Source organism: Larimichthys crocea, chromosome XVI (assembly GCF_000972845.2).
Source record: "Larimichthys crocea isolate SSNF chromosome XVI, L_crocea_2.0, whole genome shotgun sequence".
Classification (NCBI taxonomy): domain Eukaryota; kingdom Metazoa; phylum Chordata; class Actinopteri; family Sciaenidae; genus Larimichthys; species Larimichthys crocea.
Genome location: NC_040026.1, coordinates 8426333 through 8443582, shown reverse-complemented (window position 1 = coordinate 8443582; position 17250 = coordinate 8426333). Strand labels below are relative to the sequence as shown.

The 17250-nt window shown below is 39.4% G+C and overlaps 2 protein-coding genes and 1 long non-coding RNA gene across 6 annotated transcripts in view; 1 reads left to right on the top strand and 2 right to left on the bottom strand.

Moving 5' to 3' along the window:
* The window catches only part of dnaaf3l (dynein axonemal assembly factor 3 like), a 13725-nt gene extending 692 nt beyond the window's left edge, over positions 1-13033 (top strand). The window contains exons 3-13 of one of the 2 annotated variants that reach the window (XM_027289777.1): positions 9181-9287; positions 9384-9477; positions 9576-9730; positions 9910-10110; positions 10224-10346; positions 10429-10551; positions 10701-10845; positions 11076-11190; positions 11356-11430; positions 11595-11732; positions 12926-13033. In XM_027289777.1, the coding sequence (XP_027145578.1) occupies positions 9181-9287; positions 9384-9477; positions 9576-9730; positions 9910-10110; positions 10224-10346; positions 10429-10551; positions 10701-10845; positions 11076-11190; positions 11356-11430; positions 11595-11730 (1274 nt within the window). In that variant the 3' untranslated portion in view covers positions 11731-11732; positions 12926-13033. Of the gene's footprint in view, positions 1-9180; positions 9288-9383; positions 9478-9575; positions 9731-9909; positions 10111-10223; positions 10347-10428; positions 10552-10700; positions 10846-11075; positions 11191-11355; positions 11431-11594; positions 12464-12925 lie in introns of those variants that run through there. The other variant, XM_010751814.3, reaches the window with a different exon arrangement.
* Positions 5135-5760, bottom strand: LOC113747912 (uncharacterized). Its single transcript, XR_003463988.1, has 3 exons — positions 5683-5760; positions 5344-5458; positions 5135-5181 (listed from the first exon to the last, which is right to left on the bottom strand). It is a non-coding gene; the product is annotated as an uncharacterized LOC113747912 (long non-coding RNA).
* LOC109141293 (troponin T, slow skeletal muscle) lies at positions 12048-17173 on the bottom strand. Of its 3 annotated transcripts, none has more exons than XM_019271082.2 (13): positions 16594-17173; positions 14427-14482; positions 14287-14300; positions 14170-14196; positions 13870-13888; positions 13685-13760; positions 13477-13593; positions 13272-13349; positions 13041-13154; positions 12844-12953; positions 12545-12635; positions 12418-12458; positions 12048-12151 (listed from the first exon to the last, which is right to left on the bottom strand). In XM_019271082.2, exons 2-13 carry the CDS (start codon positions 14447-14449, stop codon positions 12106-12108), a joined length of 756 nt encoding a protein of 251 aa, XP_019126627.1. In that variant the 5' UTR covers positions 14450-14482; positions 16594-17173; the 3' UTR covers positions 12048-12105. The 3 variants fall into 3 exon arrangements, with proteins under 3 accessions (XP_019126627.1, XP_019126628.1, XP_019126629.1); XM_019271083.2 differs by having other exon boundaries at positions 13870-13885; XM_019271084.2 differs by having other exon boundaries at positions 13700-13760; positions 16594-17172.
* Positions 17174-17250: the final 77 nt, after the last annotated feature.

Here is a 17250-nt window from a genome sequence, read left to right as displayed (position 1 = left end):
CGGGGACGGGCCAGGGGGGCGGCGGGGAACAGGGCAGAAGGGAGAAAAAAACAAGGGAAAACAGGAGAGGGGCCCGACGGGCCGAGAGGAGGGGCAGGCAGCAAAAAAAAAAATCCCGGTGAGGCGGGCAAGTCTCAAGGACACAATGCACATGAGGGGAGATGAAGCGGTGAAGCGGATGTAGTGGCTGAGAGTTTCCGGGAACGTGAACACAAGAGGGGTTTGATTACAGAGTATTGTTTAGGATCGGGAACATTTAAATGGTATTGTTGGATAGAGACGCAATCAATATTTTTTGTGTTGAGTCAGCGAAAGAGACAGATATTTCCACAGGGTTGGGTAGGGGACCAAAAAGAGAGAAAAAAGGAGAGTGAATTTTGGAATCACAGTTTGCTGTGACATGTAAATGGCAGCTGTTTGCGAATAAGTTTCCAGGATTAACAAATGGCAAAAACTAATAATGCCAACACTGTGTTCACAGCTTGAAAAAAACCTTGTGTCTTGTATCATAGGCTTGGCAGCGTTGCCATTAAATTAAAGTTTACTGAACAAACATAAGATGTGGTGTGTTTGAACACGTGAACCGCACCAGTGGGTCAGTGGATGTCCTCATGTCCTCATGACAAGTTATTCCTGGTGCCCTTGGCCTCTCTCTGCTTGTGACTGATGGTCAGTTTAGCCAGGGACATTCAACTGTTAAGCCGATGTCTGAATTTCCTCTCCAATCCCTCATTGGCCTTTTGTCCATGTGGGCTGTGTTTACAGTTTCACATGCTCATGCTCTGAGATTTGGCTAAAAAACGATGAAGGGGGACTGAGAGACGGAGGGGGGGTCCCTCGTGTTTGATCTGCCAGTTAATACCTAAAGACAGGCAGTCTGGGAGCCTTCCAGTTATTTGTGTTTGAAATATGGTCTACCTAGCAATTGTTTTCCGTTCTGTTGTTCAGCAGCTCATGAGACGATTCAGCTTTGTAATCTGTAAAATATCCTCCGTAACAAGTCACTCTAAAACAAGTTGTATAGACTGCTAAAGTAATGGTTAGGAATGCTAAAATATTTATGGAGCTCCACACACATATTAGTTTATCCGTCAGGTCAGTGAGACTAAGTAGATCAAATGGATAATAGAGAGACTTGGCTGGTGTTAATAGCAGAGCCAGCCGACTAGCTTAAAATCTCTCCATCCCACATTGCTCTTGTAAATCAAATTAAAGAAGGATTGTCCAGTGATACTTCACTCTTTCCTGGGTAACAGGAACACTGCTCTGGCCTGTAGTCTTTCTAGCCTCTTCTATTCCTGGATCATTAGCTATAAAATGGTCTTCCCTTAATCTTATTCCTTTGAACAAAAGCACTGACCACTGATGTTTAACACCAATCATCATCAGTGGTCATCTCTCAAGTTCAGGAAATTGTTCGTGTGTTTATATTTTGATAAAGTTCTTATACTTACAAACTGAATGATCCAGAGTTGACTCCAGGAATTTATCTATTAAACACAGTCAATATTAATTATGTTCAGATTATGCAACATTTACGAGTCAAGTTACTTCAAAGGCGTCATCATTAGGCGATCTGACTATCAAAATGTCGTATAACGTGTCACAAAAGACAGAAAAGCCTAAAATCCAGCAAACTCATCCAGAAAAATCATTTACAGTTATTTACACAGCAATAACAGTCAGCTAACTTTAGCTACCATAAGCTACTGGTCATACCAGACCAAACAGAGCCATGGCAACAAAACCTCTCAGTGTATTGAATGGAGACAGGTTGTGTTTACTGTTTATGAATAAAGTTTTCATTTTAAGTGGAAGGTTGTGTTGGGAATAGGGCTACTTAACATGACACAAACTGTAACTACTGGCTGTGTGTTGCTGCTAAATTCCTTCTAATTATTATTAATAATTTTAGATGTTTGCCGAATATAACTGGACAAAGCAATGTTGTTTTTTATTTTAAATTCAGAGCCAATTTTGGGACCATTAACATATTCTACTTACTTTGTCTTTCAGCAGAACTACATTTGAAAAATCATGAAAAACTAATGGCTATGCTGTTTCACATTTATTTAACAGTTTATATTCATGGTTCCCCTCTCCAGTGCCATCATGTCTGATTTATATGATCACGGGTGAGTCAATCCAGACCTACCAGTTAACTTGTTATGTCTAAAATTTCTGAACAATTCTAAATTTATAATACACGAGCTCTATTTTATGGCAGTCTGATGTATATTTATTATTTTTTTTTGCATTTTAGAGGCAATCAGGAGGGTAAGGAAATTCATTTATCATTGATTTAATAAAGCATCAGATTCGTCTTTTCTCGTGAGCTCAATCCTCTGTCGCTCTTTCTTCTCCAGAAGAAGATGAGGAGGCAGGGAGAGGGAGGTGGAGACTGTGATGCTGAACTAACATTTACTTATAAATAACACATCTCAGACTGAAGCATAACAGCAACCTGTCAGTGAACACATGCCCACAGGAACCTTCAAAATGTAAATATGTGATTGATTATTGAGTTATAGCTTACTTTTGTGTGTGGTTTATCATTAGTGGCATGCTAAAAACAGAAGGACTTTGATTTTAAATTCAAAATGAAAACGGTACTTGTTGTTTTTTCTTAAATGAATGATTCACTTTCATTGCTATCCGGCTATCATGAAAAGAAGAACGCCCCAAATACAAGTAAGCTTACATGGGAATACTCAGCATCCATTTTACCACTAAATACATAAAAAAAAAAATCAGTAGAAAATAAGCTATGTGCTGATTTGCCTTCATGTTATTTCACAGGCCAATGACCACACAGCTCGCTGCCCCTAAATCCCTGAGGGAGAGAGGGTTGACTTTGATGTATGTTCCTTCAAGGTTTGTTATTAATGGAACATGATTTACATGATTGCGGCGGCAAAAGCAGCATAATAATCTTGAGCTGTGATCCACTGGTTCCTGTTAGGACATCCACAGGAAACGGATGGAGAAAGATCTTCTGGAGCATGCAGACTCTGATTGATGTCCACTTTGAGCAGAGGAAGAAAGAGGAAGAAGAGCTGATAGGACTCAAAGACAGGATTGTAATGACGTTTCTCAATGCTGTTTTCCCTGTTTATTTGTCGAAAGCGAGATACACTGATTAATCCGAATAATAGTGATTAAAAAAGCATGATAAAGTCCAGATGGCATGTTTTTTTTTCTGCTATAGGAGAGCCGGCGGGCAGAAAGAGCCGAGCAGCAGCGTGTGTGAGGGCTGAAAAAGAGCGGGCAACAGACAAACGGATTGCGGTGATTATTACATAGGTTTATTTCATGCATGCTGATAACTGCTCTAGATCACAAAGCCTACACATTATAAAAAAAAGGAAACTGCAGCAATGAGCTGAAGATGACTTCCTAGGAGAGAGACAGAGGAAAGAGGATGAAGAGGCCAAGAAGAGGGCAGATGATGAGGCCAAGAAGAAGAAAGTGTTGTCCAACATGGGGCTCACTTGGGAGCTTCCGGCCAAGGTCAGAGAAATACATCCAGAAAGTGTGTGGAGTGCGTATCACTTCTGAGAATTCCTACAAAGTGGGTTGCGTTTGCTTCCTGGTAGGTAGAGCAGAGGAAGGCAAAAGGCAAACTGCAGAAGGAAATCAAGAAAAAGACTCTGACAGAGAGAGCAAAGCCACTGGCCATTGAGAAACCTGAGGGAGGATGGCCTGAGGTCAGTTTAAGGTCCATTTAAGACTGATGCAAAAACCGCGTGAGGTTTATTTTTTCTGCCAGTAGATTTGGGTTTATTTTAAATAAACAGTACATTTCCTGCATGTAAGCCAGACTCATTCATTTAAAGCTGCTGCAAAGTCGCTTATAATATATTAGAAGGTGTATACTCCTGTCATCCTCATGTTGTTAATGCTGTTGGTGTTTTAGACAGAGAGCCAAGGAGATGTGGGAATGTATCTACCAGCTGGAGTCAGAGAATTTGACCTGACAGAGAAGATGAGGAGGCAGAAGTATGAGGTGAGCAATTTAAACTGTGAATATACCAACGTATTTTAAAATGGCTCATTTATGACGTCAGTGTTTTTTTTTTTTTTTTTAATCAGATCAACGTCCTCCTGAACAGAATCCAACATGCTCGAAATTGTGAGTCAATCTGCTCGTCTCAGACTACCACTACACAACTCTAACGTCACAAGAAAGAATAAGTAGAGCAGCTACTTGCATCGACTATGCAAACATACACATGTCAAGAGTCGCATATGAAAGGAAATGCCAGCTCTAATCCTATAGGATCCACACACTAAGTAGAAATAAGAAACTATCCTTTCTTCTTCAGTCACACACCTGGCTGGCTTTTGTGCTGTTCATAATTTACTTTCCTATTTTTTTTTTTCTTGTGTCAATGCAGCAAAAAGGTCCATGGTAAGGGAAAGGTTGGAGGACGCTGGAAGTAAACTATCACAGGAGGCACAAAGAAAAAAACGACGGTTCACTGTTCCCAGGACAAGGCTGCAGCAATTTTGTAGTGTTCATCACTTAAGCTAAGAGAGACAAGAAATGATTGAAATGCATGTTTACATAAAAAGGACGTTTCAAATCAATTAGTTTTGTCATTCAATGGAAATAAAATCGGAGGCCACTTACAGTTGCGACCACTGGCTGGTAAAATTCCTTATGAAGGAAAAAATAAATTGTCTGTTTAAGATTTATAAAATGTCTGTGCTGTGAAGCAATATCACCTTGACTGTCAATCTGTTGCATATTGTGGAAGGTAAAGCTGCTGACAACGGGAGCAGAGTGAACCGCTCTGCTGAAATAAACCACCTTTACTTCTTCAGAAAACAGCATGGACGTCATCATCTTCCCATCATGCCACGGCTCAAATCAGCCTCGAGAGCGATGCCGCCACTTTCTTTGCAAAGCCTTCTTCTTGCTCTTTGTTCATTCCAAAATGTACCTGAGATAAACAACGACACACAAATTACAGTTACCATCAGCTGTTTGTCGGGAATTTAAACCAAACACCAAATACTTGCACTTGGAATTACATAGTCACTGTACTCTGGTCACTGTACTGTCACCATGGTAACAAGCCAGTTTACTATAAAAACCCTCACTTGGCCAACTCCACGATGAGCACAGCGTCTGGTGCTGCAATCTGTCCCATAGCCGGGCCCAACTGGTGCACGCAGCTTTACAGCATTGACAGAGAGGGAAACGAAAAAAACACGAAAAGAAAACGTGGTCAGCTCATGTCAGGTAACTGGATGGTGAAACGATCCTGTTTTAGCTGAAGTTACTATATTTAGATCATTACTCAATTTTATTAATAAAATTAGGATAAAAACTCTCACCTGGCAGAGAAGTAGATGGTGTTGAAGAAGTGGGAGTATTTCTGTTTTTCTGGCAGTTTGTGAAGTGAATCCATAGACAGGAAGGTTACAGAGATCCCATTTAGACGCATCAAATCTGAGGAGGATTTTAAACATTCAGTGCTAAAACCAACAAGTTTCATTCACAGGTACTGTTTTCTGTGTGATAAACACAAAACAGCCTTCAGATGGATGAGAAGTACTACCATCCAGTTCACATTCATGCTTCTTTAACTTTCACCTCAGCCTAAACTGTTTCAGTGTTAGTTTTGTTTTTTGTTGCTATTCTTGTTCTTACTGATAACCATAAAAGCCATTTACCATTAACTGTGACAGATTTTCGGTCAGGCTGCTGGGAGGGCTCCTCTGCCTCTGTGTCTAACGGAGAGTAGTAGGGCAGCCCCGACTACTGGACAGGGACTGGAACAATGCCTGCACGTTTGCAAATGATATCCTGGGCTGTCTGTGAGTGTGAGGAAAGAAAGGAGGAACAAAAACAGACATTAATATGTTGTTCAGTATAGTAGGACGTACGGCAACGCACGATAAAAGGAAGTGGAGACTTAACTATAATTTAACATGCAATAGTGAGTCATCACTACTGTTTTACCTTGATGTGTTGCCCATTCTGTGTCTTCAGCAGACTCTTGTCACACTTTCAATGCCAAAAGAGAGGTAAGGACTGGAAACAATGTCTCCCCAGTAGCCCTGAAAGCCACTTTGTTCCCTTTCTGTCCGGAAACTCACAAAGTTAAGTTCCTTCATGACGTCTTTGTGTAAAATCATTGTGTAGAAAAATAGACAAGCACTTACCTGATGAACACTCTGAAGACAGCAAACTCGGATTGGTTATTTGTAGATACCTCCTCATTTCGAACGCCAAACCTGTTCCCTCCACTGAGCATATTGTTGTTGGCTGATGAGACCACACTGCAGAGAGAGAGAGTCGTCATCCTTCAGTGCAGCTTACAGTATAAAACTTTAACTTGGGAAGCATATTTTGAACAACAAACAAGAAAAATATACTAAATATTCAAATACCCCCTTCTTGTGCAGTTTCATTGTAAGGTCCCAGTCGAAGCAGCCTTTCTTGGAGTGGTAGCGTGTTCCGAGGTGCTGCTGACCCGATAATCCCAGGCTTTGGACATTGAAATAGGAGCAGAACACTTCGATGAAGACGATGAAGACTGTGGTTGGAGCCACAACTAAATATCCTCTCCAGCTCATCTCGTTCCTTGAACTATAGAAATAGAACGAGAGTATGATATTAGAGACATATAGACATATTTTGTCCACCATGTACTGTATAAAGGTTTCACATGGTTTTGACCAAGCAGACTTCAGCGTCTGATTTAGAAAAAGCTCAATCATAAGGTGATAAAGAAAAAGAAAGACTTGTTTAACAATTAGGTACCTTGAGAAGAGTTGTATTCAGACAGGTGTGAGTGGCTGTCTCCAGTGTTTCAGTAACAGACAGAATGAGCTGTGATGCTGCATGTCCAGTGTCTCTTCTGTCTGACTGCGGATCTCACTGTCCCAAACAACTCCAGGAAAACTTCTGTCTTCTCTGAAAATCAAAGAAACCATGGCAAAATAACCTAAAATGTTGCTATAGTAATATTTCACTGAACATTTATAATAAATTCACAAAATCCCACCCACCATTACGTCCATGCTTCTTGGGGCATCAGCGCCAGGTAGAGGAGCAACAGCTGTCTAGCTACCTCCTCCATGCTGTTTTCTATCACCCACACCTGCAGTGGAGCAGAGAGAAGACGTTTGCAGCTTGCAATAAAGTATAACAATTTGTTTTCAGGGGTCACATGACAGTTTAAGTGACTGAGGCTCACATGAAGGCTTTCTTCGTCCTGCAAACCAGCAATGGTCTTCAAAATATGCCGCGGGTCTCCACTGCCAATAACTAAAACATTGACCTCCCCTTTAACTCTCACAGGGCCTGGGCACAGAGGGAGAGAGAAAGCATACAGTAGTACCGACACATCACTTGCTTGGCTAGGTACCAAACCCTAAACTTGCTTAGTATCAACCAAAATGTCTCTGTCTGTCTGGCATTAAATTTATAGTCAGATTTTTAGTCTGTTTACTTATCTTTATTCAGATTTTTAAATGATATATAAATCATGTATTGTCTCGTCTTTTGCTATTACCATGTTCTTAAAGGTCCAGCGTGTAGGATTTAGTTCATCTTCCTATTGTAAAGGAGAAACAACACTTTAAAAGGCCGTGTTTAGAGTCAGTGTTTAGTTTGTCTCGTTCTGGGCACCTGTAGAAATACAGGTTTCAACATGGTGGCCTCTATGAAAGAGGACCCTCTCCCACTGTAGATATAAAAGAATATTTAAAGTAACAAAAAAAAAAAGAAAAAAAGAAAAACATCTTATTTCAGGTGATTATCATGTATGAAAATATAGTTCTGAATATAATTCCATGCCTGCCTTATTTTCAAAATAAAGGTCCCAAATCTTACACACTGCACCTTTAAATCTTATTTTTTTTATCTAGAGTTGTTTGGTTTATGTTGCAATTTGCCTGAATATTCCGTTTGTGCTTGTCTGTCAAAGCACTTGTAACTCGTTTTTAAAGGTGCTACTTTATAAATAAAGTTATTATAATTATATTATTACTATAAAATACACCATTACAGGTAATCCTGCATTCAAAAGGTGCAAGCACAATACCAAAGTAACACTTCAAGTGTTACCATTAGTGTTTAATTATGATGTTACTGGATCATTATTATAATTGCATTATCATGTAAGTGGTATTTAATTGTTGTAGTTGTAGGTGGAGGTGAAGCACAGGTTTTAGCTCCTTCATATCTTACGTTGTGCACAACAGTAAGATATAGAAGGAGAATATATAAAATATATGATATATATAATAATAATTATATAATATATATAATATATATGAATATATGAATATTTTTTAAGATTGTTATCTGTCAACAGCTTTCAGAAAAAGATCTATCGAGCTCAAAAATTCACTATCTGGGCCCCCGTGTCAGTAATCATTCAGCAGGGGCCTTCCTGACAGTTCTTCTGGAAAACACACAACAATGAAAAAGGTCACATTTAGGATGCTTTATTTACAGAATATGGAAGACTGTCGCTTATGATAACAACAATAATAATAACTTTATTTATATAGCACCTTTAAAAACAGAGTTTACAAAGTGCTTTACAAGCACAAACAGGAATATTCAGGCAAATTAGCAACAGAGAACCAAACAAAGCTAAGATAAAAAATTTAATTTAAAGGTGCAGTGTGTAAGATTTGGGACCTTTATTTTGAAAATAAGGCAGGCATGGAATATAATATTCAGAATTATATTTTCATACATAAATAATCACCTGAAAATAAGATGTTTTTTTTGTTTTTTTTTGTTACTTAAAATAGATCCTTTTATATCTACAGTGGGAGAGGGTCCTCTTTCATAGAGGCCGCCATGTTGAAACACTGTATTTCTACAGGTGCCCAGAATAGACAAACTAAACACTGACTCTAAACAGGCCCATTAAAGTGTTGTTTCTCCTTTACACTACAAAGATGCAACTAAATCCTCCACGCTGGACCTTTAGGAACATGGTAATAGCAAAAGACGAGACAATAACATGATTTATATATCATTTAAAAATCTGAATAAAGAATAAGTAAACAAGACTAAAAATCTGACTATAAATTTAATGACAAGAGACATTTTGGTTGGTATTAAGCAAGTATTAGGGTTTGGTACCTAGCCAAGCAAGTATGATGTGTCGGTACTACTGTATGCTTTCTGTCTCCCTCTGTGCCCAGGCCCTGTGAGAGTTAAAGGGGAGGTCAATGTTTTACTTATTGGCAGTGGAGACCCGCGGCATATTTTGAAGACCATTGCTGGTTTGCAGGACGAAGAAAGCCTTCATGTGAGCCTCAGTCTCTTAAACTGTCATGTGACCCCTGAAAACAAATTGTTATACTTTATTACAAGCTGCACACGTCTTCTCTCTGCTCCACTGCAGGTGTGGGTGATAGAAAACAGCATGGAGGAGGTAGCTAGACAGCTGTTGCTCCTCTACCTGGCGCTGATGCCCCAAGAAAGCATGGGACGTAATGGTGGGTGGGATTTTGTGAATTCATTCATAAATGTTCAGTGAAAATATTACTATAGCAACATTTTTGGTTATTTTGCCATGGTTTCTTTGTATTTTCAGAGAAGACAGAAGTTTTCCTGGAGTTGTTTGGGAACAGTGAGATCCGCAGTCAGACAGAAGAGACGCTGAGACATGCAGCATCACAGCTCATTCTGTCTGTTACTGAAACACTGGAGACAGCCACTCACACCTGTCTGAATACAACTCTTCTCAAGGTACCTATTTAGTTAAACAAGTCTTTCTTTTTCTTTATCACCTTATGATTGAGCTTTTTCTAAATCAGACGCTGAAGTCTGCGCGGTCAAAACCGTGTGAAACCTATTATACAGTACATGGTGGACAAAATATGTCTCATATGTCTCTAATATCATACTCTACGTTCATATTTCTATAGTTCAAGGAACGAGATGAGCTGGAGAGGATATTTAAGTTGTGGATCCAACCTCAGTCTTCATCGTCTTCATCAAAGTGTTCTGCTCCTATTTCAATGTCCAAAGCCTGGGATTATCGGGTCAGACAGCACCTCGGAACACGCTACAACTCCAAGAAAGGCTGCTTCGACTGGGACCTTACAATGAAACTGCATAAGAAGGGGGTATTTGAATATTTGGTATATTTTTCTTTGTTTGTTGTTCAAAATATGCTTCCCAAGTCAAAGTTTTAAACTGTAAGCTGCACTGAAGGATGACAGACTCTCTCTCTCTGCAGTGTGGTCTCATCAGCCAACAACAATATGCTCAGTGGAGGGAACGGGGTTTGGCGTTCGAAATGAGGGAAGGTATCTACCAAATAACCAATCCGAGTTTGCTGTCTTCAAGAGTGTTCAATCAGGTAAGTGCTTGTCTATTTTTCTACACAATGATTTTACACAAAGACGTCATGAGGGAACTTAACTTTGTGAGTTTCCGGACAGAAAGGGAACAAAGTGGCTTTCAGGGGCTACTGGGGAGACATTGTCTCCAGTCCTTACCTCTCTTTTGGCATTGAAAGTGATGACAAGAATCTGCTGAAGACACAGAATGGGCAACACATCAAGGTAAAACAGTAGTGATGACTCATATTGCATGTTAAATTATAGTTAAGTCTCCACTTCCTTTTATCGTGCAGTTGCAGTACGTCCTGCAGATACTGAACAACATATTAATGTCTGTTTTTTGTCCTCCCTTTCTTTCCTCACACTCACAGACAGCCCAGGATATATCATTTGCAAATGTGCAGGCATTGTTCCAGTCCCTGTCCAGTAGTCGGGGCTGCCCTACTACTTCTCAGTTAGACACAGAGGCAGAGGAGCCGTCCCCACAGCCTGACCGAAAATCTGTCACAATTAATGGTAAATGGCTTTTAATGGTTATCAGTAAGAACAAGAATAGCAACAAAAAAACTAAACTAACACTGAAAACAGTTCAGGCTGAGGTGAAAGTTAAAGAAGCATGAATGTGAACTGGATGGTAGATTACTTCTCATCCATCTGAAGCCTGTTTTGATGTTTATCACACAGAAAACAGTACCTGTGAATGAAACTTGTTGGTTTTAGCACTGGATGTTTAAAATCCTCCTCAGATTTGATGCGTCTAAATGGGATCTCTGTAACCTTCCTGTCTATGGATTCACTTCACAAACTGCCAGAAAAACAGAAATACTCCCACTTCTTCAACACCATCTACTTCTCTGCCAGGTGAGAGTTTTTATCCTAATTTTATTAATAAAATTGAGTAATGATCTAAATATAGTAACTTCAGCTAAAACAGGATCGTTTCACCATCCAGTTACCTGACATGACTGCTGACCACGTTTTTTTTTCTGTGTTTTTTTCGTTTCCCTCTCTGTCAATGCTGTAAAGCTGCGTGCACCAGTTGGGCCCGGCTATGAGACAGATTGCAGCACCAGACGCTGTGCTCATCGTGGAGTTGGCCAAGTGAGGGTTTTTATAGTAACATGGCTTGTTACCATGGTGACAGTACAGTGACCAAGAGTACAGTGACTATGTAATTCACAAGTGCAGAGTATTTGGTGTTTGGTTTAAATTCACCGACAAACAGCTGATGGTAACTGTAATTTGTGTGTCGTTGTTTATCTCAGGTACATTTTGGAACTGAACAAAGAGCAAGAAGAAGGCTTTGCAAAGAAAGTGGCGAGCATCGCTCTCGAGGCTGAATTTGAGCCGTGGCATGATGGGAAGAGTGATGACGTCCATGCTGTTTTCATGAAGAAGTAAAGGTGGTTTATTTCAGCAGAGCGGTTCACTCTGCTCCCGTTGTCAGCAGCTTTACCTTCACAATATGCAACAGATTGACAGTCAAGGTGATATTGCTTCACAGCACAGACATTTTATAAGATCTTAAACAGACAATTTATTTTTTCCTTCATAAGGAATTTTACCAGCCAGTGAGTCGCAACTGTGAGTGGCCTCAGATTTTATTTCCAATTTGAATGACAAAACTAAATTGATTTGAAACGTCCTTTTTATGTAAACATGCATTTCAATCATTTCTTGTCTCTCTTAGCTTAAGTGATGAACACTACAAAATTGCTGCAGCCTTGTCCTGGAACCAGTGAACCGTCGTTTTTTCTTTGTGCCTCCTGTGATAGTTTACTTCCAGCGTCCTCCAACCTTTCCCTTACCATGGACCTTTTTGCTGCATTGACACAAGAAAAAAAAATAGGAAAGTAAATTATGAACAGCACAAATGACCAGCAGGTGTGACTGAAGAAAGGAAGTAGTTATACTTATTTCTACTTAGATGTGTGGATCCTATAGGATTAGAGCTTGCATTTCCTTTCCATATGCGACTCTTGACATGTGGTATGTTTGCATAGTCGATGCAAAGTAGCTGCTCTACTTATTCTTTCTTGTGACGTTAGAGTTGTGTAGTGGTAGTCTGAGACGAGCAGATTGACTCACAATTTCTGAGCATGTTGGATTCTGTTCAGGAGGACGTTGATCTGATAAAAAAAAAAAAAAAACACTGATGTCATAAATGAGCCATTTTTAAAATACCGTTTGGTATATTCACAGTTAAATTGCTCACCTCATACTTCTGCCTCCTCATCTTCTCTGTCAGGTCAAATTTCTCTGACTCCAGCTGGTAGATACATTCCCACATCTCCTTGGCTCTCTGTCTAAAACACAACAGCATTAACAACATGAGATGACGGGAGTATACACCTTCTAAAATATTAATAAGCGACTTTGCAGCAGCTTTAAATTGAATGAGTCTGGCTTACATGGCAGCAAATGTACTGTTTATTTAAAATAAACCCAAATCTACTGGCAGAAAAATAAACCTCAGCGGTTTTTGCATCAGTCTTAAATGGACCTTAAACTGACCTCAGGCCATCCTCCCTCAGGTTCTCAATGGCCAGTGGCTTGCGTCTCTCTGTCAGAGTCTTTTTCTTGATTTCCCTTGCAGTTTGCCTTTTGCCTCTCCTCTGCTCTACCTACCAGGAAGCAAACACAACCCACTTTGTAGGAAATTCTCAGAAGTGATACGCACTCCACAGACTTTCTGGATGTATTTCTCTGACCTTGGCCAGGAAGCCTCCAAAGTGAGCCCCCATGTTGGACAACACTTTCTTCTTCTTGGCCTCATCATCTGCCCTCTTCTTGGCCTCTTCATCCTCTTTCCTCTGTCTCTCCTCCTAAAGGAAGTCATCTTCAGCTCATTGCTGCAGTTTCCTTTATTTTTATAATGTGTAGGCTATTGTGATCTAGAGCAGATTATCAGCATGCATGAAATAAACATATGTAATAATCACCGCAATCCGTGTCTGTCTGTCCCGCTCTTTTTCAGCCCTCACACGCTGCTGCTCGGCTCTTTCTGCCCGCCGGCTCTCCTATAGCAGAAAAAACATGCCATCTGGACTTTTAATCATGCTTTTTTAATCACTATTATTCGGATTAATCAGTGTATCTCGCTTTCAGACAAATAAACAGGGAAAACAGCATGAGAAACGTCATTACAATCCTGTCTTTGAGTCCTATCAGCTCTTCTTCCTCTTTCTTCCTCTGCTCAAAGTGGACATCAATCAGAGTCTGCAGCTCCAGAAGATCTTTCTCCATCCGTTTCCTGTGGATGTCCTAACAGGAACCAGTGGATACACAGCTCAAGATTATTTAATGCTGCTTTTGCCGCCGCAATCATGTAAAATCATGTTCCATTAATAACAACCTTGAAGGAACATACATCAAAGTCAACCCTCTCTCCCTCAGGGATTTTAGGGGCAGCGAGCTGTGTGGTCATTGGCCTGTGAAATAACATGAAGGCAAATCAGCACATAGCTTATTTTCTACTGATTATTTTTTTTATGTATTTAGTGGTAAAACTGGATGTTGAGTATTCCCATGTAGGCTTACTTGTATTTGGGGCGTTCTTCTTTATCGTGATAGCCGGAATAGCAATGAGAAAGTGAATCAATTCATTTAAGAAAAACAACAAGTACCGTTTTCATTTTGAATTTAAAATCAAAGTCCTTCTGTTTTAGCATGCCACTAATGATAAACCCACACATAAAGTAAGCTATAACTCAATAATCAATCAATATTTACATTTTGAAGGTTATCCTGTGGGCATGTGTTCACTGACAGGTTGCTGTTATAGCTTCAGTCTGAATGCGTTATTTATAAGTAAAGGTTAGTTCAGCATCACAGTCTCACCTCCCTCTCCCTGCTCCTCATCTTCTTCTGGAGAAAGAAAGAGCGACAGAGAGATTGAGCTCAGAGAAAAGACCAATCTGATGCTTTATTAAATCAATGATAAATGAATTTCCTTACCCTCCTGATGGCCTCTAAAATGCAAAAAATAAATAAATATACATCAGACATGCCATAAAATAGAAGCTTGTGTATTATAAATTTAGAATTGTTCAGAAATGAGACATAACAAGTTAACTGGTAGGTCTGGATTGACTCACCCGTGATCATATAAATCAGACATGATGGCACTGGAGAGGAAACCATGAATATAAAACTGTTAAATAAATGTGAAACAGCATTAGCCATTAGTTTTTCATGATTTTTCAAATGTAGTTCTGCTGAAAAGACTCAAATTAAAGTAAGTAGAATATGTTAAATGGTCACAAAATTGGCTCTGAATTTAAAAATAAAAACAGCATTGCTTTGTCCAATTATATTCTGCAAACATCTAATAATTATAATAATAATTATAAGGAATTTAGCAGCAAACACAGCCAGTAGTACAGTTGTGTCATGTTAAGTTAGCCCAATTCCCAACACAACCTTCCACTTAAAAATGAAAACTTTATTCATAAACAATAAAACACAACCTGTCTCCATTCAATACCCTGAGAGGTTTTGTTGCCATGGCTCTGTTTTGGTCTGGTATGACCAGTAGCTTATGGTAGCTTAAGTTAGCTGACTGTATTGCAGTGTAAATAACTGTAAATGCATTTTATCTGGATGAGTTTGCTGGATTTTATGGCTTTTCTGTCTTTGTGACACCGTTATACGACATTTTGATAGTCAGACCGCCTAATGATAACGCCTTTGAAGTAACTTGACTCAGTAAATGTTGCATAATCTGAACATGAATCATATTAAATGTGTTTAAATAGATAAATTCCTGGAGTCAACTCTGGATCATTAAGTTTAGTAAGTATAAGAACTTATATCAAAATATAAAACAGCGAACAAATTTCCTGAACTTGAGAGATGACCACTGATGATGCATTGAGTGTTAAACATCAGTGGTCAGTGCTTTTGTTCAAAGAATAAGATTAAGGGGAAGACCATTTTATAGCTAATGATCCAGGAATAGAAGAGGCTAGAAAGACTACAGGCCAGAGCAGTGTCCTGTTACCCAGGATAAGAGTGAAGTATCAACTGGACAATCCTTCTTTAATTTGATTTACAAGAGACAATGTGGGATGGAGAGATTAAGCTAGTCGGCTGGCTGCTATTAACACCAGCCAAGTCCTCTATTATCATTTGATCTACTCGTAGTCTCACTGAACTGACGGGATAACTAATAATGTGTGTGGAGCTCCATAAATATTTTAGCATTCCTAACCATTACTTGAGCAGTCTATACACTTGTTTTAGAGTGACTTGTTACAGGAGGATATTTTACAGATTACAAAGCTGAATCCGTCTCATGAGCTGCTGAACAAACAGAACGGAACAATTGCTAGGTAGACCATATTTCAACACAAATAACTGGAAGGTCTCCCAGACTGCTTGTCTTTGAGTGTATTAACATGGCAGATCAAACACCGAGACCCCCCCCTTCAAGTCTCTCAGATCCCCCTTCATCGTTTTTAGCCAAGATCTCAGAGCATGAGCATGTGAAACTGAATAAACACAGCCACATGGACAAAAGGCAAATGAGGGATTGGGAGAGGAATTCAGCACATCGCTTAACAGTTGAATGTCCCTGGCTAAACTGACCATCAGTCACAAGCAGAGAGAGGCCAAGGGCACCAGGAATAACTTGTCATGAGGACATGAGGACATCCACTGACCCACTGGTGCGTCCAGTGTTCAAACACACATCTTATGTTTTGTTCAGTAAACTTTAATTTAATGGCAACGCTGCAAGCCTATGATACAAGACACAAGTGTTTTTTCAAAGCTGTGAACACAGTGTTGGCATATTAGTGCATTTAAGTTAATCCTGGTAATTTATTAGCAAACAGCTGCCATTTACATGTCACAGCAAACTGATGATTCCAAAATTCACTCTCCTTTTACTTCTATTTTTGGTCCCTACCAATCCCTGATGGAAATATCTGTCTCTTTAGCTGCTAAACGCACCAAAAATATTGATGATTGCAGTCTCTATCGAACAATAACATTGAAAATGTTCCCAATCCATAAACAATACTATGTAATCAAACCCTCTTGTGTTCACGTTCACCGGAAACTCTAGAACTACATAAGCTACCGATTAAACTCCTACATAGTGATTGTGTCACTTGAAGACTGTGCCAAATAAACAGGGATTTTAATTTTTTGATTGACTGCAAATATCTCGGAAAGTAGGAAAATATACAGTTTTAAGATGTTTCATAAATTACAGCACTGTACAAGAAGTAACACCTTGAAAAAGTCAAAGCAACATACCTGAACAGCAAAAGAGAAGGACGTCCACTGCTGATGAAAACAAGAGCAGTAACAACTGAAGGGGGAACAGAGCTTTATATAAGGGGCGACAGAGGAATGACTTGGACTAAAATGTGTTTGTGCAGGGGCATGATTTGGAAAAGAAGGAGAGGGACTATATGTGGATTATTGGCGGCTTTTGGGAGCATAAGCTGAAGTCTGACAGACAGTATAATGAGCGGAGGATTGGTTGCTGACCTCACTGCTGAAACAAGAGACAAAAAGACAGGTGGTAGAAGACAGACAGAAAATAACGAGGCCAAAAAAAAAAAAAGCTGATTTCTGTGAGGACATAAAAGTGATGCAAGGAAACAAGCTGAACCTCTATCTAAACATCTATACAGCTGACATACTGTTGTGGTAAATATTTAACTCACTGGCTTGTGACTACATTTTTGCAAATGAAATGCAAAGAAATGCAAATAGTTGTCGTGTGCAAATGGCATTTCCATAAAGACAAATTTAAGGAACTCATTGGGAACTGAACATGTATATATGGAGGAGTGACGGAAAGAAAACAAGCTGCACCTTATATTTCGTGAGAAACACATCTGTGCATGAGGTAAGAAGAAGAATTTGGATATTTAGAATGAATTATTAAGTTACAACAAGTTATTA